Source organism: Gaeumannomyces tritici, assembly GCF_000145635.1.
Source record: "Gaeumannomyces tritici R3-111a-1 unplaced genomic scaffold supercont2.2, whole genome shotgun sequence".
Taxonomy (NCBI): domain Eukaryota; kingdom Fungi; phylum Ascomycota; class Sordariomycetes; order Magnaporthales; family Magnaporthaceae; genus Gaeumannomyces; species Gaeumannomyces tritici.
Window position 1 is genome coordinate 225,035 of NW_008804546.1, and position 21,734 is coordinate 246,768.

The 21,734-nt window shown below is 62.0% G+C and overlaps 5 protein-coding genes across 5 annotated transcripts; 3 read left to right on the forward strand and 2 right to left on the reverse strand.

Annotated features, from left to right (window-relative positions):
- Positions 1 to 916: 916 nt before the first annotated feature.
- On the forward strand, positions 917 to 10,498 carry GGTG_02629 (hypothetical protein; the record flags this gene model as incomplete). Its single annotated transcript, XM_009220403.1, has 1 exon — positions 917 to 10,498. The coding sequence occupies one exon, from the start codon at positions 917 to 919 to the stop codon at positions 10,496 to 10,498; it is 9,582 nt and encodes a 3,193-aa protein (XP_009218667.1).
- Positions 10,499 to 10,665: 167 nt separating this feature from the next.
- GGTG_02630 (hypothetical protein) lies at positions 10,666 to 13,030 on the forward strand. Its single transcript, XM_009220404.1, has 5 exons — positions 10,666 to 11,203; positions 11,277 to 11,318; positions 11,416 to 12,203; positions 12,298 to 12,739; positions 12,794 to 13,030. Exons 1-5 carry the CDS (start codon positions 10,991 to 10,993, stop codon positions 12,818 to 12,820), a joined length of 1,512 nt encoding a protein of 503 aa, XP_009218668.1. The 5' UTR covers positions 10,666 to 10,990; the 3' UTR covers positions 12,821 to 13,030.
- On the reverse strand, positions 11,037 to 15,938 carry GGTG_02631 (periodic tryptophan protein 2). The gene is made up of 3 exons (XM_009220405.1): positions 15,870 to 15,938; positions 15,671 to 15,783; positions 11,037 to 15,591 (listed from the first exon to the last, which is right to left on the reverse strand). The coding sequence occupies exons 1-3, from the start codon at positions 15,888 to 15,890 to the stop codon at positions 13,020 to 13,022; spliced, it is 2,706 nt and encodes a 901-aa protein (XP_009218669.1). The 5' UTR covers positions 15,891 to 15,938; the 3' UTR covers positions 11,037 to 13,019.
- Positions 15,939 to 16,242: 304 nt separating this feature from the next.
- Positions 16,243 to 18,560, forward strand: GGTG_02632 (cell division control protein 12). Its single transcript, XM_009220406.1, has 4 exons — positions 16,243 to 16,584; positions 16,669 to 16,831; positions 16,907 to 17,217; positions 17,279 to 18,560. The coding sequence occupies exons 1-4, from the start codon at positions 16,480 to 16,482 to the stop codon at positions 17,855 to 17,857; spliced, it is 1,158 nt and encodes a 385-aa protein (XP_009218670.1). The 5' UTR covers positions 16,243 to 16,479; the 3' UTR covers positions 17,858 to 18,560.
- On the reverse strand, positions 18,217 to 20,665 carry GGTG_02633 (pyruvate dehydrogenase kinase). The gene is made up of 3 exons (XM_009220407.1): positions 19,989 to 20,665; positions 19,611 to 19,893; positions 18,217 to 19,542 (listed from the first exon to the last, which is right to left on the reverse strand). Exons 1-3 carry the CDS (start codon positions 20,432 to 20,434, stop codon positions 18,625 to 18,627), a joined length of 1,647 nt encoding a protein of 548 aa, XP_009218671.1. The 5' UTR covers positions 20,435 to 20,665; the 3' UTR covers positions 18,217 to 18,624.
- Between the last annotated feature and the right edge of the window lie 1,069 nt (positions 20,666 to 21,734).

Sequence of the window (21,734 nt, forward strand, 5' to 3'; positions counted from 1 at the left end):
TCCCCCTTGTGGCACGCTATTGCTGTGGGGATATACTATACTAATGCGCCGGCGAGATACACGGCCCGTCGGGCCCCAGTCGTCGGTCACGGCTGACGCACGCGCTAGCTGCATGGCGTACTTTCAACTTGCTTTTTTGACAAGAGTCTAGATACCGAGATGCATCTTGGGAGCCCTCGTGCACAAAAAAGAAAGAATATCGTAGCGCCCAGAGCCTGGCACATACTCAAAGGGTAAGCCGAGCGATGGTAGAAGCCGGCTGAGGGCCACCGCCGACGCACGCATGAAAGAGGGGAAGCACCAGGCCTCTCTGGGCTTGCCACGATCCCGTGATGATGGCAGCTGTGATATCGCGCAGCACACAGTCATATTGGACCGTCGCTTGAAGCGGTTAGGATACCTATGAATAGGTACTGAGCACTGCCGTCCAAGTGAGGTACGTGAGTATGACGGTCCATGAGCCCGAAAGAGTATCGTGTCGGCGCCACTGACCGTGGCTGGGTCAGGTGGAGGAAGAATCGTCTTGCATGATGCATCTCGCTCCGGTGATCTGCGAAGACAGATCCATAAGCGGGAATCCGTGCGGAAGCCAAGTCGGCGAGATGTTTTTTCTTCTTTTTTTTCTTTTTGCGGCGGTAGACTCGGATAACATCTTCGCGGGGCTGGTCGCCTGGAGGAGGGAGATGAAGCTTGGTCGTTGTAGATCGTCAGCGGGGGAAAGACCAGCAGGCACGGAAGGGGCGCCCGAAAGCAAAGAAGCACCGGACACTTAACTCGAGGGCTCGCACATATCCAGGATCTCTCGGAAGGGAACCACCTCCATTCTTGCTGCCTCCCTTCATCTCCTCATACTTTTTGAAAACATCTTTTCCACTACGCAAAGCCCCTGACCGTCTGGGAGTCACGAGTTTTTACCATGTCTGTTCTGAAAGGATTCATCGGCTCGTTGAAAGACTGCCTGAGCCCCGAGATCCACGGGAGACTCCAGGCGGCTCTGCAGAAGGCCGGGAAGGTACCCGACAAGACGGACGGTACCAAAGACGATGAGACAGACGACCAGACAGACGACCAGACAGACGACCAGACAGATGACGAGACAGATGGCCAGACAGATGGCCAGACAGATGGCCAGACAGATGGCCCCAGCCCCAATCCGTCCGACATTTCCGAGCTCATTGACGCCGTCCTCAGCCGTGGCAATGTCCCGACACAAGACGTTACCACACTTCGCCTTGTCCAAGTCCTCGTCGACAAGAGCGAGGAACGGTTACAGGTGCCGTCATGGGCCATCACCAAGATGGGGAAGACCATGTCCAGAGACTCGCTCGTCTCGCTCGTCTTTCCTCGGGAGAAGCTGGACTCGTACTTCCCAGAGCCCGATGCCCCCATTTCCCCTGGCGTGACCAAGGCCGGCGTGGAGGCCCTGCGCCGGCGCACCTGGGCCGCCGAGCCGATGCTGGTCATGAGCCTCCTCCTGCGCGAGCAAAAGTGGCCCGTCATAAAGCTACCAAAGTACGAGCGGGTCCCCGCCAGGACGGCCGGCCTCGCCGCGCGCCTGCTGCAGGTGCTGAGCCGAGACGCTAGCCTCAACATCGCGGGAGGGACGGCCGTGGAGGGCGAGATCCTCGCGGGCCTCAAAGCCAAGATCGACAAGGACAATAAAGAGGCCGCGGAAGCAGGCAAGAAGGGCAAGGCGATTGCGCAGCCGAGCGAGAAGGAGTTCCGGGAGCTGCTGGAGTTCGTCCGCTGCATCACGTGTCTCGTACCTCTTGTCCAGGAGCCCGAGGATGTGCTGCGACTCTGGGTGTCCAAGTACCGCAGCGCCCGGCGCGTGGCGAGCGAATTTCTCCAAGGCGACTTCGTGAAAAAGATGGTCGGGGCCGGGTCCCTGCGGCAGAACGCCGCAGCCATCCACACAACCGCCCGCAGGATCGACTGCTGGAACGAGCAGCTCTGGCTGAATCTCATGAACGCGCAGAGGAAGGATGGCGTCCCGATCGAGCCCCGAAAAGCAGGCGAAAACTCTGGAGTTCCGGCCAAGAGCTCGCGCGCCATGATGAATCTGACCGACATATTCCGCCTCGAGGACGCCTCCTGCGAGGCGTGCTGCTCCGTCACGAGCCTGTCGGCCTACTTTGCCGACCTCATGTCCTTCCTCGAGGGCAAGAGCGTCCCGGGCTCGGCAAAGTCGCTCCTGGACCTCCTGACGGAGCGCAGGCCGGACCTGCGGGAGCTCGAGCTCAGCTGCGCCAACGCCATGACGCTGATCCCCTACATCAGCCTCGTGACGGAGACGCTCGAGTCCTTTGTGCGGTACGTCAGCGTTCCGGGCGCCTTCGACAAGGTGCCCACGGGGGTGGCGCCGCCCATTCGCATCGCCGCGCACAACACGTCCCGGGAGGACGCCGAGGCCGTAGAGCTCGCCGCCGACGGGACGCACGCGCCCGTCCACGAGCCCGGCAACACCGACGTCGAGCTGTACAGCAAGATCATCTCCCAGCAGATGTTCCCCTTCAACCACTTCCCCTACAACCAGGGGCACGACACGGCCGTCCAGATCCTCGGCTCGTTCGGGATCAAGATGGACGAACTGAGCGAGGTGTTTGCGGCCCCCCACAAGGTCCTCCTCGACTTGGCCGTCACCAAGCCTCCCGCCGACGAGACGGCCAGGAGGGGGCTGCAGAGGGGTGTCGGCGAGGTGCTCGAGAGGCACCAGGCCGCCGAGCAGCTCCGCATGAACCAGTCAGAGTTTACAGCGGTGACTGGAGAGACCTTCTTTCCAGGCTGGTTCGCCGACCTGGCCACGGGCCTGGCCACCAAGCCCCCTGGTATCGCCAGAGGATGTCCCTGGGCCGTCGAGGCCCTCTGGGGATACAAGGATCTCGAGGCCATGCAGGACCGCGAGCAGGGGCTCGGCCTCTCCTTCATCAAAAGGCAGCTTATGCCCCGCGCCGGCATCGAGTTCCAGGACGTCCTCGACCTGACCAAGACGCAGTGCTTCGGCCAGGACCTCGTCATCGTCAGCCGGGACGGGTCCAAGACCTTCGACGGCACGCTCGAGAACCTGCGCCTGCTCTCGGGCGCGTCCTCGCCGCCCTTCACCGCCGTCGGCCCGGACGTGGCCTTCCGGCTGCAGGCCTTCCTGCGCCTCAAGGCCAAGCTCGGCTGGACCGCCAAGGAGCTCGACGCGGCCGTGTACTCGCTGCGCCGCCTCGAACTGGACAGCTCGCCCGGCTGGAAGGGTGACAGGGGCATCTTTTCCATCTCGCCCTTTGTGGTCAAGTCCATCGCGGCCCTGGTCAAGCTCGGGAGCCTGCTGGGAGTGCACCCAGCGACCTTGCTGCCCCTCTGGGGCGACCTGGACGCCTTTCGGGAAAATTCGGCCGTCTTCCGGCTGCTTTCCAGATCGATGGTCTCCACGTTGTTTCCGGCGCTGGTCAGCAACGAGGGCGCCAACAGCAAGCAGCCGTTCACGGTGCACACCGGGGCCAGCGAGTTCTGTCGGGCGCTCAAGTGGCCCGTTGAGCTGTTTGACGACCTGGCAGCAGCTGCCGGTATCAAGGGTGAAGCACAGGAAGGCGCTCTGGATGTGCCGACCTTCTCCAAGCTGTACCGCTACCGACTGCTGTGCTCGCTGCTTGACATCAACCCCAAAGACGCCGCGACCTTCTTTTGCATCTTCCTCGACCGCGGCCCCGGCAAGGATCATCCACTGCAGCACCCAAGCGCCATGCTTGCTGCCGTGAGGGACTGGAAGGTCCTGGCGGACTCTGGCTGGACGGTCCAGTCACTGGTCGCAGTGCTGGAGGGCCCAGAGGCAGTAAAGCCCCACGAGCACGCACCATCCAGCGGCCCCCGCCAGGGGTTCGCCCTGCTCTCGGCCATCACCAAGGGCGGGCTCGAGATGCGCAAGGCGCTCCCGCTGCTGTACGCCGAGCGCCAGGCTCACGGGCAGGTCAGCGCGGAGCAGGCCGCGAGCTGCATCGCGCAGGTTTTCGACGCGGAAACGAGCCGGGACGTGGTCGAGTTCATCGAGGGGCGGCGGGAGTGCAGCGAGGCCATGTCCTTCGCGAACCTGGAAGGCCTTCAACAAGTCCTCAAGCTGGCAAAGACGTTCCCAGAGAAGGTGGCCATCACTGTGGGGGGCAAAGGAACCGACGGCTCTTTCCAGGCCCAGCTTCGGCTCACTGGTCGGCTCTTGTCAGCTGAGCGTGCGGCGCTTGACGACATAGTCACCACGATCCCCAGTCTGAAAGAAGCAGTCGAGATACTCCACAAGCGATCCACCCAGCCATGCGAGCCCATCCGGAGACGCTTCAGCCCGTCCGAAGACCAGATCGCACGGTCGCCCGCGCTGAAATACCTGCTCCAGGGCCAGGAGCCTCCGGAGAACTTTGGCAATGACGCCTCCATCGACTGCAGCCGCTTGGCCTTTGTCGAGATGGCCAGGCCGGTCATTGTCCACGAATACCTCGAAGAAGTCATCGTCAAAGCCTGCAAGGAGCTGATCCCAGACCTCGAGGCCAGCATGGTCTCGGTGCTGCTGACCAAAATCGTCAAGGTCAACGCCGCCGGCTCAGGGGCCACTCAGGAGACGCCGCTCACAATGTTGCAAGCACTGGCTGATCCGGGTCCGGATGGCAACGGCCAAGACGTGAGAGCAGAGACGGACGTCTTTTTCGTCCCTCCAGCCGCAGGCGCGTACACCTTCAGCCGTAGTACCGACTCCGCAGCAAAGGATTCGACGCCCAAGCTCGAGATCAACGGCATCGAGCTGCCGTTCGACAGCGAAAAGAAGACGTGGTCCTCGTATTCGCTGAGCGCAGGACACCCCCACCGCCTGACCGGGAGCCTCGCTGTCCGAGAGCTGCTCTGGACGACGCCCAAGTCGCCGGTTCCCCGGGCTCTCCCCATGGAGTTCGTCACCCCCGCGGCCAAGTCGCTAAAGGTCGCCGGCATCCAGCAGGCCATCGTCCGGGTAGGCCAAGTCTGCGCAGAGATGGGCCTGTCCGCCGACGAGATCGAGGCGCTGCAGAAAGGGCTCCCGACCAGCAACCGTATCCTCTCTCTGGACTTCAACAAGCCCACCATGAACGATCTTGTCAAGCTGAAGAAGTATCGCGATCTCTGCGAGGCCGTAGCGCGGAGGATGAAGCCCGTGCCCGAGGAGTCTAACCGTATCATCGACCTTTTCGCGTGGCTATCAAGAGTCCCCAAAACAGTCGCCACCGGGGAAATTACCGAGAAGATCAGTTTATGCACCGGGTGGGAGAGCGACCGGCTTCTCGAAGCCATGACGCAAAAGTTCCCAACGACCGGCAGCGGAGGTCATGCCCCGATCCCGATCCGGGGCCTGGACGATATCCTGGAGATCCGAGACATCATGGACCTCGACTCGCGGCTCTCGCGAGCGGCCGGCCGCGATTTTGGCATCTCAATGTCGACGCTGTTCCGCCTCGCCCAGCCGAGCGCGGCGCTCACCCCGCAGCGCCAGGACGAGCAGGCCATCGCGAGCCTCCAGTCGCGCCTCTCGTCCGCGCAGCGCGCCAGTGCGAACGCGGGCCTGATGGAGAACCGGCGGTCGGCGCTGCTGGCGTACCTGCTGCAGCACGACGTGGTCAGGGACAAGTTCGGCATCGAGGACGCCGACGGGCTCTTCCAGCACCTCCTCATCGACGTGCAGATGGGCCCGCAGCTGCAGACGTCGCGCATCAAGCTCGCCATCGGCATCATCCAGCTCTTCGTGCAGCGGTGCCTCATGGGCGAGGAGAAGGCCGTGCCCAAGGGCGCGCTGCGGCGCGAGGACTGGCAGTGGCGGTCGCAGCACGACATCTGGGAGGCGCACCGCAAGCTGTTCCTGTACCCGGAGAACTGGCTGGACGCGAGCCTGCGCGACGACAAGAGCCCGCTCTTCGACGAGCTGGAGGCGAGCCTGATGCAAAAGGGGCTGAGCATGGAGACGTTTGCCGACTCCATCAAGGCCTACATCTGCAGCCTCAACGACATCTCGACGCTCGAGATCGTGGCCTACGTGCACGACAACCAGGCCGGGACCGCCGCCGCAGACACGTTCCACATCTTTGGGCGCACGCGGTCCTCCCCCTACACCTTCTACTACCGCAGCCTCACCGTCAACTACAAGCCCTACGGGCGCTTCTGGCGGCCGTGGGTCAAGATGGACATGGACATACCCTCGACCGAGACCGAGTGGCAGGGTAAGCGGGTGACCACGACGGGGACGTACCTCGTGCCCGTCGTCGACGGCTCGCGCGTCTACGTCTTTATGCCGCAGCTTCTGGCAAAGACGCTGGCGAGCGACAAGAGCATGAGCGTCTTCAAGTCGGCCAAGCTCGAGACGCTGCGCGAATACGACGCCGCCGACTCGCAGCCGACGCGCACCTGGGAGCTCAGCATGGGCTGGACCGAGTTCGTCCGGGGCTCCTGGGCGGCCAAGCGCATGTGCTCGACCACTCTCACAGTCGAGGGCCCCGGGCTCCCCGACGTGACCGACTTCCTGTTCGAGCCCGTCTTCAACCACAACCCGGGCCAGAAGAAGCTGACGTTGTTGGTCAGCCACAAGTCCAAGGACGTCACGGTGGAGGCCTCGCGCGGGAAGCTGGTCGGCATCTTCTTCTTCTCCGATGACCAGATGCGCGCCGACGCCGACGCCGACGCGCTCCTGGGCTACGTCCCGAGCCGCTGGCCGCTCTACATCGAGGCAGCCGCCGACTCCTCCTCCGAGAGCAAGAAGGCAGCAGACGGCAGCACGAAGCGCCGCCGCAGGCCGCTCAGCATCGCGTTCCAAAAGGTCACGGCCGCGAAGCTGGGGGCAGACGACTCCATCGCGTCCATGCGGGAGGGCGTGCGCAAGGAGCTCGACGAGCTGTACGGCAAGAACAACGAGAAGGGAGGGAGGCCCGTCCTCTTCGTCCCGTCGGCGCTCGACAAGGTGGTCGCGTCGGCGGGCCCGGCGCGGCAGATCCAGTCGGTGAGCTGGGCCATGTCGTACAGCGACACGACGGCGCCGCTCGGCCTCGCGCTGAGCTCGCAGCGGCCCGACGGCACCAGCGCCAGCTACTTCATGGTGCCCAGGTCGGAGGTGAAGGGGGCCGCGCGGTGGCAGCCCGGCGTGCTTGACAAGATGACGTCCATGACGCTCGTCGACCACGGCTTCTCGGCCGCGCTCATGCAAAAGGCCGCCCCGCGCGAGGACCCCCTGAAGCGCGTGTTTGAGTACCTGGGCGGCAAAGAGCCCCAGGGCACCTGGGAGAGCTTCGGTCGCTACGACTGGGGGCCGAGTGCGCTGCAGAGAACCGAGAGGCAGCAGGTGCGGCACCACGAGCTCGCGCAGCCCATGTCCATCTACGACTGGGAGATTGGACTGCACTCGGTGCTGCTGGCCGTCGAGCGCCTGTACGCCACGCAGCAGTACGACGAGGCCCTCGAGGTGGCCCGTCTCGTCTTTGACCCTACTGTTGACATTGAGGTGTGGCGCCCCGTGGAGGTCGAGCAAAAGGTAAAAGAGGGCAAGAAGGAGGCCGCCGAGAAGGACAAGGGGACGGGCGACCAGACGGTAGCAGCAGAGACCAAGAAGGAGGCCGAAAAGGACAAGGGGACGGGCGACGACAAGGCAGTAACCAAGCCCAAGAAGGAAACGGTCACGGTCGTGCAGAAGCAAAACTTCACCTCGTGCTGGAGGTTCCCTCCCTTCCAGGACATCGCGCGCCGCATCGCCGAGGACGGCAAGGACGAGACGCTGGACCTGGACTCGGCCATGCCGACCGACATCAGCATGGCGCTGCTGGAGCGGCAGTCGCACGGGGCGCTGGTGCACGCGTCGGCGCGGGGCCAGCCGCAGGCCTACATGAAGTGGATCGTCATGAAGTACGCCGAGATCCTGCTGGCGTCGGGCGACGCGCACTTCCGGCGCGGGACCATGGAGAGCCTCCCGCTCGCGACGCAGCGCTACATCGAGGCCCAGCACGTGCTGGGACCGGCGCCGCTGAGGGTGCCGCGGCTCGTGTCCAAGCAGAAGGCAAGGGTGCTCAAGTACGAGACGTACGCGACGCTGTCCGAGAAGGAGATCGAGAACGAGCTCGGGCTGCCCTTCTCGGCCGAGCTGGTGCGCGCCGGCGCCGCCGAGGCCATGAAGGAGCCCGCGGGCGTGACGGACGCCGACAGAGGGTCGCTCGGGATCCTCAAGACGGCCTACTTTTGCGTGCCGCTGAACCCAAAGTTCCGGGACCTCCGCAACACGGTCGGCACGCGGCTGTACAACATCCGCAACTCGCTCGACATCGACGGCCGCCCCGTCACTTACGCGCTCGTCGACCCGCCCATCGACCCGGGCGCGCTCGTGGCCATGAGCAAGGCCGGGCTGGGCATGTCGGCCGCGCTCGACGCCCTGGCGGCCGAGGCGGTCGGGCCGCTGCCGCGCCAGCGGTTCGACGCGCTGCTTAAGCGCGCGCAGGACCTCGTCTCGGAGCTGCGGTCGTTTGGCGACCGGCTCGTGTCGGCCATCGAGCGCAAGGAGGCCGAGGCCCTGACGGCGCTGCAGGCGCGGGACGCGACGTCGGTCGCCCGGGCGGTGCTCGAGCTGAAGCAGCTCGGCGTCACCGAGGCGGAGGAGACGCTCAAGTCGCTGGAGCAAGGGCGCAAGTCGCAGGTGGCGCAGCTCAAGTTCCACCTCAAGCTCATCGGGGAGGACGCGACGAAAAAGGTGCCGTCGGCCAAGGACGAGTGGGTCGACATCGACCAGGACGTGGACACGCCGACGACCGACGACCTGCGCATGTCGCCGTACGAAAAGTCCGAGATGGACATGAAGCTGGCGGCGGGCGTGCTCGGCCTCGTGGCCGGCGGCTTGAAATCCCTCGTCGCGCCGCTCTGCGCCGTCCCCAAGGTCGAGACCAACGTCTCGCCCCTGGGCGTGGGCGCCTCGGTGGCCACCAAGGGCACCGACTGGGCCGACGCCATCAAGGGCGGCGCCGCCGTCATCCAGTTCGCCGCCAACGTCACCAAGGAGAAGGGCGAGCTGGCTGCGCGAAAGGGCGCCCTCACCCAGCAGCTGCAGCAGCGCCGCCTGCAGGCCAACACGCTGGGCCGCGAGGTCAAGGCCACCGACAAGCAGATCGAAATCCAGCGCCTGCGCGTCCAGGCCGCCACCAAGGAGCTCGCCATGCAGCAGGACGAGCTGGACGGCGCCGCGCAGATGGAGACGTGGTTCCGCACAAAGTACACGAACCAACAGCTCTACGGCTGGATGGAGACTCGGCTTCGGACCCTCTATCACCAGGCCTACACCCTGGCCGTCAGCGCCGCGCGTCGGGCCGAGCAGTCGCTGTCCTTCGAGCAGGGCCGCTCCGTGTCGGTCCTCCGGTCGGGTGCGGGGTACTGGGACGCGACGCGCGACGGGCTCCTCGCCGCCGAGGACCTGTGGCTGGACCTGAAGCGCCTCGAGCAGCTCTCGGGCGAGGACGGCCCCGGCGCTCTAGAGATCACAAAGGCGGTCTCGCTCCGCCAGATCGCGCCCCTGGCCCTCGTCGACCTCCGCCACAAGGGCACCACCACCTTCTCCCTCACCGAGGCCCTGTTCGACATAGACTTCCCAGGCCACTACATGCGCCGCCTCCGCTCCGTGGCCGTCTCCATCCCGACCGCCGCCGCCGCCGGCCCGCACGACGGCGTCAACGCCACGCTTACGCTGCAGAGCCACAAGTACCGCGTCTCGCCCACCGCCACCACAGGCGCCGAGTACACGGGCGCCGACCGGTCCGCGTTCCGCCACGACCGCGTGCCCATCTCGTCCGTCGCCATCAGCACGGGCTCCAAGGACGCGGGCGTGTTCGAGCTGTCCTTCTCCGGGTCGAGGTACATGCCCTTCGAGGGCGCCGGCGCCGTGTCCACCTGGCGCCTTGACCTGCCCACCGAGATGCCGCAGTTCGACCACGGGACCATCGGCGACGTGTTGCTGCACCTGCAGTACACGGCGCAGGACGGCGGTGCGCGCCTGCGCAGGGCGGCGGGCGAGGCCGTCCAGAACCTCGCCAAGGCCGCGCGGGCCGAGGGCGCAGGGCCCGACGGCTTCTGGGGCTTCTGGGACCTCAGGAGCGACTTCGCCAAGGAGTGGCAGGACTTCTCGAAGAGGCTGCTGGAGACGCGCGGCGGAACGGCCGAGGGCGACGTGGGCGTGAAGCTGGGCAGCCTCAAGGACCGCCTGCCGTTCTGGTCCAGGCGGCAGCCGAAGCTGGCCGTGCGGTCCGTGGCGCTGGCGTCCAGGCACGCCGAGCTCGCCAGGGCGCTGAGCATCAAGGGGGTCACGGACGGCAGTGGCGAGTCCGCGGCCGTCGGCGACTGCACCATGGTGACGTGGTCGGGGCTGCAGGACGTCAAGAGCATGGACGACTGGGAGGTCAAGGTTGTCGGCACCAAGGTCTTGGGCGACAAGGAGGACAAGGTTGAGGGTGTCTATTTGCTGGTTAATTATGTCTTTGCCTAGGGCGGGCACAAGATCATCATAGTGTAGCTGAGATGGCAGTCATGGGGAATTTATGGTGAGGAGAAAGCAACGGAATATACTTCTGAAAGCAAACGTACAATGTCGACCATCGTCTCCACTTTTTTTTCAACGATAATGTTTTGAAGCACTGAAAGAAGGATAATCGTCTCCAAGGCTACGAAAAGAGATAAAAATACCTCCCCATCACGGCAAGAGAAGTGGCCTGGCCGGTGCCGCCGCGGCCCTTGAATGGACAGCAGCGCGTTGGCATTTTACTGCCTAATTGTGGAAATGGCCGCTTGTCCGCAAATCCGTCGTTCGGGATTTGATGGATTTGGGGTAGCGAAAGCTCGCTCCTCGGAATTATCGGAGCTCGAAATCTGGCCCAGGCGCCGATGGCACACTTCCTCCTCATGTTCTAATCCCTCTCCGCATCTATAAATCAGACGGTCGACCCATGCGTCACTCTGTCTTCTAGAATTGAGCTGTGTCATGATTCTACCACGCCTACTTCCGGGTATCGCACAGCTCTCTCGAGTCCGATACTCACCCTTCTACACGCGCCGCCAGACTTCCACGGCAGCTTCCACCATGGCCACCCCCTATCGCATACACCTTGTACCCGAGAACACTGGGCTTTTGAAGATCCCCACGTCTGGGGAGGCTGCCCGCAAGGCATCCGAGCTGCTCCAGCAAGACATCAGGGTACGGGACCAGATTCCGCTATGCCTTCTCCAAGCTGTAGTCCCTATCTAAATGCTCACTGTTGTATACACAGGACCACCATGTCTTTTTCAACGACGACGGCTTCCACAATCATGTAAGTCGGGCAGGCAAGCAGTGAGCAGCCAGACGGGGGAGGAAGCACGTGCTCCCAATGTGCACAACCCCCTGCTCACCACGGCCACTCCCCCCAGATCCCCCACCACATCTTCGCCCTCTACGGCACCGGCGCCTCCGCCGCGTCCCTGCAGCGCGCCTACGACGCCAACGCCTCGTACCAGCGGCCCGCCCTGCCTCTCCACAGCGACTCCCCCTCCCCCTCCTCTGGCCCGCCCGAGCCACCATCCGACTGGGCCGCCGCCAGCAAGCTCCTCGGCCGCGCGAGCCGCTACCCGGACCTGCTCGCCTTCTTCCAGCGCGAGATGGACCGGCGCGGGCCCGGCGGCTGGCGCGACGTGCTGGTCGAGCACGCCCTCGTCGCGGACCGGGCCGACGCGCGCGCCACCGACACGCTAGTCCGCCTGCTATCAGGCTTCGTGCACCCGCTCATCCAGCTCATGTACGGCGTCGAGTGGGAGCAGCCGGCCGTGGTGGCCGAGGCGCTGGCGCAGGCGTGCGTGCACGGCGACGAGATCCGGGACTTTTTGGTCGGGGCCGAGGCGCTGGCGGACGAGAAGCACCCCGTGGGCGGCGGGGAGGAGGAGGGGGACGACTACAGGATGCCGCCCATCGCGTCGCTGTACGAGCAGGCCGCTGCCGACGCCGCCATCGCCGGCTCGGTCCGCAACGAGGACGGCAACAAGCTCGTGCAGGGCGCCCTGACGCGCGCCAGGGACGAGCTAGTGGCGCTCGCGGCAAAGGTGCGCGTCCGCCCCGGGGAGCTGGAGGAGCGGACAGTCGAGATGTTCAACCAGGCCGTCTTTGTGGCCGCCTCGGCCGCCGCGCACCCGACGAAGCACCCCAAGTTTGACTTTTTCCTGATGTAAGTGGCCCTAAAACACACTCTCCCCGCCCCCCAGAGTATATCATTGTGGACACAGAGAATGGCAAACTGGGAACGACAACTCACAAAAAAGGCACCACGTCAACGTCGCCCCCATCTTCCTCACGGTCAACGCCGCCCCCTGGATCCCCACCGACGCCAAGGTGCGCCTGCTCGAGTGGAAGATCCGCTTGGACCTGGCGCAGTACGCCGCGCGCGCCGTCCCGCCCATGTCGGTCGACCGCATCGCGGGGTACAGGCCCAGGGCCGACCCCTCCACCGCCGCCGCCGCCGCCGCCGCCGAGCCCATCGACGTCGCCTCGCGCCTGCACGACTTTGACGACGACGGCCACGCCATCAAGCTGGCCCGGGCCGCGGCCATCTGTATGCGGGCCTCGGCCCCGTACGAGGACCGGGACTGGATGCGCCTCAGGGGCAGGGAGAACTGGATGAAGGTGCTGAACATGATTGCTGACTCGGTCGAGGCGCCTGGGGAGCGCTGGGTCCGCACGACAGGGCTGAAGGAGGCATGGAGGGTCGGTTGCTTTCCCCGCATGTAGGCATTTTGCCCTGCTAACCCTTTTGTTTAGGACATCGAGGACGCCCCCAAGCTGTAATCCTTGCATCACTAGCACTGGCCCAGACACCAGGAACATGGTCGGGAAAGGTCTAGAGATAAAGACAGGGAGGCAGTACATACCCTGTCCCCATGATCAGAAAATGTATTGGATATCGAAGCAACTCTTGTACCAACGGTAACCCAATTGACAAATGTGAGGCGCTCTACGGCTGTAAGCGCATATAAACCCCTCGAGCTTAATCCAGCCCGATCCACTCCCCATCAGAGTCCTCATCCTGGACCTTGACATCACCCGCCGAGACCACGCCGAGCACCTTGTTGTCAATCGGCAACAAAAAGTTGTCAGGCGCGGCGATGGCCTTGGCACCTCCGTTGCGCTGGACTTTGGGCTGGCCAAGGAGGTAGTCGACCATGTAGACGTTCTCGTCCGCCAGGCGCCGGATCTCGTCGCGCATCCTCGCCACGGCGCGCGCAACCACGCGGAGCTCGACGTCGACCTTGCCGCGGTTGGCCGTCAGCCAGGCGCCATGCTCGTCGACAAGAGCACGAATCCAGAGGAGGCAGAACTCGACGTGTGGCGACTCCTCGGTCTGCGCGGCGACGAACCGCAGCAGCCTGGCCACGTACACTGTTGGGAACTGGCCAACGACAAGTCCAATATCTGTGTATGGAATCGCCTGGAATACGCGCTTGATCAGTCCGGCCTCGTTGAGCCGGAAAGCCATCACCAGCGCTTTGAGGTAGTCCTTCTCCGTCTCCAAGACCGCCAGCGTCGACGCCGGCGTGATCTCCATGTTCAGGTCAAATGGGTCGAATTGGACCGTCTGATCAAGACTGTAAATGAGAAGACCCTCGGTCGAAGCGGCGCAAAAGGCTGTCCCCGCGGGCGAGAAGGATACGCCCGAGACCTTGATCTCCGCATGTGTTGATCGAGCAGAAGGGTCGCCACCGCGCTTGGAGCCAGGTAGAGCCTTCTGCTTGCGGTCTTCGCGGTCCGAGGTCTCCCCTTGGTCGTCAAGGAGCCCCTGCGGTCCAGCCTCCGTCATCATCTTGCTGTTGAGGAACTCCTGCGTACCAGACAGCGACAAGTTGACGCTCACGGTGAACTTCTTGAGCAGAACTGTTGTGGTGGTCGAGTATAGACACAAGTATTTGCTGTTGCCACCGGCAAGCAAGCAGCTCCCGTCCATACTGTACTGAATAGCGTGGAAGGCCTTTGTCCCCGCCGCGTTAGCTGCTGTCCGCCGATCCGAGATCTTGCGGCCGCCCGAGACGTCACGGCGACCGTCAACACCTGAGACCTGCTGTGTCTCTGATACCGACCAGAAGCTGATCTGTCCGTCCAGGGTCGAGACCGCCAGCTGGGACGAGTCTGGTCTGACAGCCACGCTGAGAACATCGGCCTGCAGCTGGAGCGGCTCGCTCGTCTGCGTCCTGTTGAAGATGTTCCATACCCTCGCCGTTTTGTCCCAGCTCCCGCTGACCAGAAGTCCACCATCGGGCGCGAAAGCTAGGGCCGACACTGGGCCCTCGTGCCCTGACAGTTGGTCAAGGAGCTGGCCAGTCTGCACGGACCAGATGTGCACGTCAAACGAGTCAATGGAACCCGCAGCGACAACCTCACCACTAGGGTCCACAGCCATGCAAGAGAATGACAGCCTCGTGGGTGCTGTGAATGTGCGAAAGTTGCGGTACCTTATCAGGTCCCAGGCGCGGATTGACCCATCCAAGCTGGCCGTGAAGAGCACGTTGCCTTTCTTTGCAAACTGACAGGCTGTTACGCCCGAAGTATGCTCCGTGAAGGTGACGATGCAGAAGCCAGACTCAATGTCCCAAACTTTGAGCTTCCCGTCGTCCGCAGCAGTGACGATGCGCTGGCCGTCGGGCGAGTACGCCAATGCGTTCATCGAGTCGAAATGGCCCTGTTGCTTCAGGATGTAAGACTCTGACTGCCATTCCCATACAAGCAGCTGGCCCAGTTTGGACGCTCCGAATGCGAGCCACTCTCCGCTCTTGTTGATGGTGACGAAATCGATGGCGTTTTGTGATATGCTGAGAGTGTGGATCAGGTTGAAGTCGGGCATTTCGTAGAGGCCAAACAGGCCGTTTGAGAAACCCGCCACCAAAAGGTTCGACTCTGGGTGGTATGCCGCGCACTTTAGCGATGCGTTCTGCTTGAAGTAGTTCCGCCCGACTATCCTCCAACGATCGTCGTCCTCATTGGCCATTTCCATATCGTCATCACCCCTATCAGGGGGTCCGACATACTGCCATTTGAAAACAGCACCGTCCTTGCTGACTGTGTATATGGTCTCCTGGTCGAGCGAGAACCAGGCGCCCACAATGCCCTCCTTGTGGCCTGACAGCACTGTGGGCGTGAAGCCCTCCTCGGCGTTCAAGCTCCATATCCTTGCTGTTTGGTCCTTGGACGCGCTCAGGAAGAAGCGCGAGTCGCGCGACCACTCGATTTGGCAGACATCGGCAAAATGCGCAACATGGCTGTGGTGGCGCACAAACGGGGCGAACTCGAGGCCGTCCTCAGCGCCGGCGGAATCGGGGGTCGAGGGGACGTGCCAGACCTCGATTTTTCGACCGAGGCCGACGGCGAAGTGGTGGCCCGAGGGGGAGAAGGCAAGGGCGGTCAGGGGAGCGCGGAAGGAGAAGTGGTACACGGCTATGCGCCGGTGAACGTTGGTCAAGATGGCATGGCCATCCTCGTCGACCGAGAGGAGCAGGTTCCCGCGCGGAGTAAGGCCGATTCGGGTGATGTTTTTGCGATGGGAGAAAGGGAGGGTGTATGATTTGTTACTGCCGGCGCAGATTAGTGATTACAGTCCTCAGTAGGGCGCACTGCTCGGAAAAGGGAGATGGGGCGCGGGGTTCTCACTCGACAAGGTTGAAGACGGTGACCCTGTTTCCGACCGGAGAGAACAAATGGGTGCCGTCGGGGCTGAAGAGGAGGTTGCCCCGACAGTAAACCGTTCCAAGCAGATTGGAAAACTGCCAATAATGTTAGTCGGGGCCCAAAGGGACGCTGTTCAAATGCGCCGACCGAGTCGAGGAAGACAGAAGTGTGCGCTGCATACCTTGAAATCCGTCTTCATCATCACCTCATTGCGCAATATTTTTTTGTCTGTAGCAAAAGTTGCAGCTGCCGCGACGGAGCTTCCTTTCGAATCGCGCGGCGGTTGGTGGGGCCGCTCCGCTGTGCAGGTCATTAACTGGAGCTAAATTCCGGGAGGTTTTTTTTTCTTCTTTTTTTTTCCCTGACCGCCTCCCAGCTGGCTTGGAGGGGTCGGCAGATACTTGATCCTTCCCCGTCCACTAACACAATTTGAGCCTAGAACGGTTCAGGGGTTCTCAGGGTGACCAGACTCAACCACCCGCGACAGGGATTGGGTTGCACACCGCAGAGTGAAGACCCCAGAAGTGGCTCGTGCATCGACCCTTTGGAAATTTGACGGTCCCAATCTCCCCGGCTCCCCTGAAAGCATGCTCCCGCCTTCCGTTTCAACTGCCAACACGCTGCACAGGAAGCATTTCGAGAACTCTCCTACCTCGGACTCTCCAAATTCCATACTCGCGCGTCTCTGGGCAGCAACCTCCACCACCATTGTGCAGACCACGGCCATCAAGACGACGGCCTAAACCGTATCATCTCTTCTGAATCTCTAGCTCCCTCTCTTACTGCCCATCATGGCATCCGCCACCACCGAGAGCGCCTCACCGATTGGCATTGCCAATCTGCCCAACCAGCGGCACAAGATCGTGGCAAAGCGTGGTGCCGCCTTCACCATTATGGTATGAGCCCGCCCGGTGTTCTTTCTGTTGCTTCGGGCTTTGGAAACCTCAGTTCTCTAACCGTTGGGCATCCGCCACTTACAGGTCGCTGGCGAGTCCGGGCTGGGCAAGACGACTTTCATCAACACCCTGTTCTCCACCACGATCAAGAACTATGCCGACCACAAGCGCCGGCACCAGAAGCAGATCGACAAGACTGTCGAGATCGAGATCACCAAGGCCGAGCTGGAGGAGAAGTTCTTCAAGGGTGTGTAGTTGTCCGGCCGCATACCGCCCTGCGATGGGTTGTGTGAACATCTGCTGACAGAACTTTGCCCGCCAGTCCGCTTGACTGTCATCGACACCCCCGGCTTCGGCGACTACGTGAACAACAGGGACTCTTGGATGCCCATCATCGAGTTCCTCGACGACCAGCACGAGTCCTACATGTTGCAGGAGCAGCAGCCCCGCCGCCAGGACAAGATCGACCTCCGTGTCCACGCTTGCCTGTACTTTATCCGCCCGACCGGCCACACCCTGAAGCCTCTCGACATCGAGGTTATGAAGCGCCTCTGCTCAAGGGTCAACCTTATCCCTGTTATCGCCAAGGCCGATACTCTCAGCCCTGCCGACCTTGCTAGGTTCAAGCAACGCGTAAGCCCCTCGCTATAACGCCCCGATGCTACGGCCTTCGGGACTAACACTTGCTCCGCAGATTCGAGCTGTCATTGAGGCCCAGAGCATCAAGATCTACCAGCCCCCGATCGAGGAGGATGACGAGGCGGCCGCCCAGCACGCCCGCAGCCTTATGGCGGCTATGCCCTTCGCCGTGATCGGATCCGAGAAGGACGTCAAGACGGGCGATGGGCGGATCGTCAAGGGTCGCCAGTACTCGTGGGGTGTCGCCGAGGTGGAGAACGAGGACCACTGCGACTTTAAGAAGCTGCGGTCGATCCTGATCCGTACCCACATGCTCGACCTTATTCATACGACTGAGGAGCTGCACTACGAGGCCTACCGCGCCCAGCAGATGGAGACGCGCAAGTTCGGTGAGGCCAGGCCCCGCAAGCTTGATAACCCCAAGTTCAAGGAGGAGGAGGAGGCCCTGCGCAAGCGCTTCACCGAGCAGGTCAAGATCGAGGAGCAACGCTTCAGGCAATGGGAGCAGAAGCTCATTGCCGAGCGCGATCGCCTCAACAAGGACCTGGAGCACACTCATGCCACCATCAAGCAGCTGGAAGGCGAGCTGGAGGGTATGCAGAGCACTGCCAACCGTTCGCACGGCCGCCGCTAGATCTAGTCGACAATGCTTGGTCATTCCAGCATGCCCGTGCGTGGGTCTTTGTGGCAGGATGCACCTGGGGACGCTACATCCCGCAGTTCGGCCTCCTGTTCGATCCGCCGCCCGTTCCGCCGCCGCTCGGATACTCAGCAATGGAGCGGCCCCAGTTGATTAATCATACCCGACACCCTCCCGTGAGCTATTTATCCCAGCGTGCAGCCCAGCCCTTCGAAACGGGATGTGCTAGCCTCTACAATGCTGCGAGATAGATATATGTCGGCCCAGGTTATCCTCTGGGTTTCCAGCTTCCCCTGTTTTATTGTACCGGGCCTGTAATGGAGCGTTTAGGAAAGGACGGTTCGAAAATGATTCCCCGTAGTGCATGGTTGGAAGGAACCGCATGGTGGCTGGGGCGGTTCGTGGTTCGGACGCTTTTTCTGTTTCGTTTCTTCCCAGTGTGAGACTCTGTTCCCACGCAACCCCTGTTTTTCCATCTCCAAGTCTTAGTCGTGATGTAATTCAGCCTTTCTTTTATGATACCAGTATAATGGAGAATGGCTGTTCAGTTTAATAATACTCCAATACTCGCAGGATCGAGTGCGCCGGACGAACACGAATGAGACCATTGACAAAAGTCATTTTGTACCTCCCCAGCTAGCGCCACCAACTCCCCGAAAACAATGGCAAGAAAAAAGGGTATCAATTACACGTCTTGGAGCGTCTCTGTCTGTCCCTCAATGTACAAGATCCAACCTCCCCAGGGCCTCGCGGTGCTGCCACTACACAGCATCCATGCTCGCCCTGGTGGTGAGCTGCTCGTTCTTGTTCCCCAGCTTGGAGATCTGGAGGAAGACGTCGACACCGTAGCCCTCGAGGCTGTGCAGCTCGAGGCTGCCGGCCCAGTACTCGGCGTAGACACGGCTGAGCGGCAGTCCGATGCCGAGCCTCAGGTTCGGCGGCCTCGACGAGAGCGACGACAGGGACGACGACGACGGCGACGGCGCGGCGGTGGCGCCCGGGCGTCCATGTTGATCAGCCCGCTGCTCCTCCGCCTCCTCGGGCCGCTGGTAGTTGTAATCGGCCTCGACACGCACCTCCTGCAGCGTGGCCGACAGCTTGGGCACCTTGCCCAGGTTCCCGAGCAGGCGGCCGCTGTGGGGCCCCTTGCTGAAGGACCACAGGTAGGGGAGCATGTCGCGCGGGATGCCGCCGCCCTGGTCCGAGACGCGGACGATGACGTGCTGCGACGACTCGCAGATGGTGACCTCTATGGGTGGCGGGGGCGGCGGCGACTGCTGTTGCTGCTCCTGCTGCCCCCTCCTGGCGGAGCGCTCGACGACGGCGTCGACGCTGTTGCGCAGCAGCTCACCCACAATGTACTCAAGATGGCTGAGGATGAAGGGGAAGCTCGCGCCCAGGTCGCCCTCGACTTGGATCTCGGGCAGGACCACGTCCGGGCCGTGCGCGGACCGCGCCAGCTCCTTGACGGCGGCGCCGCACCGCTCCACGACGTCCTTGGCGACGCACTTGACCAGGACGTTGCCGACGAAGTCGGGCTCGGCTGACGGGGAGGATGGGGCGGCGGATGAGGGGCCGTGGCGGTGGTGCTGGCGGTGTTGGTGTTGGTGGCGCTGCCCCTTGCTGAAGCCGTCTGTCAGGGCGAGGTGCTGCTCCGCGATGACGCGGCGGGAAATCCTCTGCGAAAGTTGCGTGTTAGACATTTGGCTGGCTGGTCCTTCACGCTTTCCCCTTGGTGCTGGCTTACAGATTGCAGGATCCTGTTCATAAACTTGTTCAGCTCATCCTGGTCCATCAGTGCGCTGCTTTCCAGCACGCCCATCGCGAGCTTGGGGATGACGGCCAGGTGGGTTTTGAGCATCTGGCTGATGATTTTGCAGAAGTTCTCGTTGTCCTCCAGGGTTTCGATCTCCTTGACCTTGCGAAAGGTGTCAAAGGCATTCCAGTACATATTGTACACCTCGGCGATGTGAGAATTGGACACCACCATGTAAGGAAGGAGCTGCATATCTCTTATCCTGTGCGATAATCTGGAAGCCCGGTGTGCCATGTCAGTCTTGAAGAGAGGGGGGCCTAAGACCAAGTGCGAGCGTCTTGAGAACCACAGCCCAAGCTTTCTTCCTACCTTGTCGGCAGCTCGGTGCGCACGTAGTTTGCGGAGCTCAGAAGGCGCGGCTCGGTCAGGGAGCGTCCAAAGAACATGAGCTGGCGCAGGCTGACGGGACGGGCTTCCTTTGCTACCCATCTTTCCAGCACACTCGCCACGTGAGCCCAGGAACGTTGCAAGACGACATCTCCAAAGTCGCCGCTGCCGCCAGCCCTGTTACCACCAGCACTAGCATCACCACCACCGGGCTGCACGGCTGCGTGGTTAGAGAAATAACGGCAGGTCGGGGAGACGCACTCGTCAAGGGCGGACAGCGGCCTCCACGACGGGGGCCGGTGGGATATCGCGCGCCGCTGTCCGGCGTCGCGCGAGCAGGCGGCACAGCGGGGCGCCGATGCCGCAGCAGGGCGGACTGCCAGCCTGCGCGCGGCCGCGCCGCAATTGGGTGGTCTCAGGGCTCTCATGGCACAGGGCTGGCTGACAGTTGAGGGTAGGCGGGCGAGGATTGACGGAAAGAATTGAGGATCTTCCTACACGCAGCAGGGCCTCGACGTCATAGAAGGTTAGGCGCGCCCATCCGGAGTTCTACAGGGTAAAAGGGGCTGGAAAAAAGGGATGATGAAGAGAGGGCCCCATGTGAGAATTACTCGCAGTGTAAGTCATGGAGGACCAAGGTGCCTCTCACTCAACTACACCTTCCCTTTCCACACCTGAAGCTCTGGCTGCCGAGGGTTACCCCACAATTTCCCAGAGCTTCAGGCGGGGCGACGCGGTTCAATGGGGCCATTTGATGTCCACCACCGCGTCCATGTCCACTGGTAGAACGAGGCTCATCAGGCCACGGTGGATGGAACCTGCATCAGGCTTGTCTACTTACTATTTCCTCGGTGAAGCGACATGGAGGCGAGGGTTGCGTTTCATCAATCTTAGAAGACACGCCTTATCCCCATCGAGTCACTACTTACGAAGAAGACGCGGAGCCGCAGAGACCTCGAAGGGAAGGAGTTTTCACCCAGCCTCACATCAAACAGCTATCGGCTGGAGGCACGATTTTTACCTTTATGTAGTTAACCCGATCCGTAGTGATCCCCATGGGCTATATAGCTTGAAAAGGGGTAAATAAATTTATATATATATCCACATCGAGTTGAGGGCTAGAGCATGACGGACCAGGGGTGGTCCATTCAATGCCATCTAGTATTTCCAGAACTTGTATGTCTCCCGAGTCCGTCCTGACAGAATGGAGGAAACAAAAAGTCATGGGATAGGAAATGAAAACTGGAAAGAAAACGTGCTGGGCACGTGTAGAGTCTTCGTGGTGCAACCAATTGACACAAACCTTAGCTAGGCTTAGAACCTTGTTCTCTGGTCTGACAAGCTGGGCGAACAACTCTAGGCAGGCTTTGACGGTGTCATCGATCTGGACGCGACCAAACGCAAAGTCAACCAGGCGCAAGTACCCTGGAGCCACCAATGTCCCGAGCTGATAGAAAAGGGGTTGCCGAATGGTATGATACCCAGAAATGTATTACAATATAGCAACATGAATAATTATTGCACCAGAGGCAAACGACTGGTGCCAGCATTCAACGTCAATCGACCCTGCTGTGTTTACAGAGTAGAGGGAGGGTGATGTCAAGAATGCAGCAACGTCATTGGGGGAGGGGCGCCGTGCATTGGGACTGTGGGGCAATCAAGTGGTAGTGGTAGTGGTGGTGGCACAGGGCGGCTTGAGAATGGTCACAGCGTGCTCAGTGCCTCGTC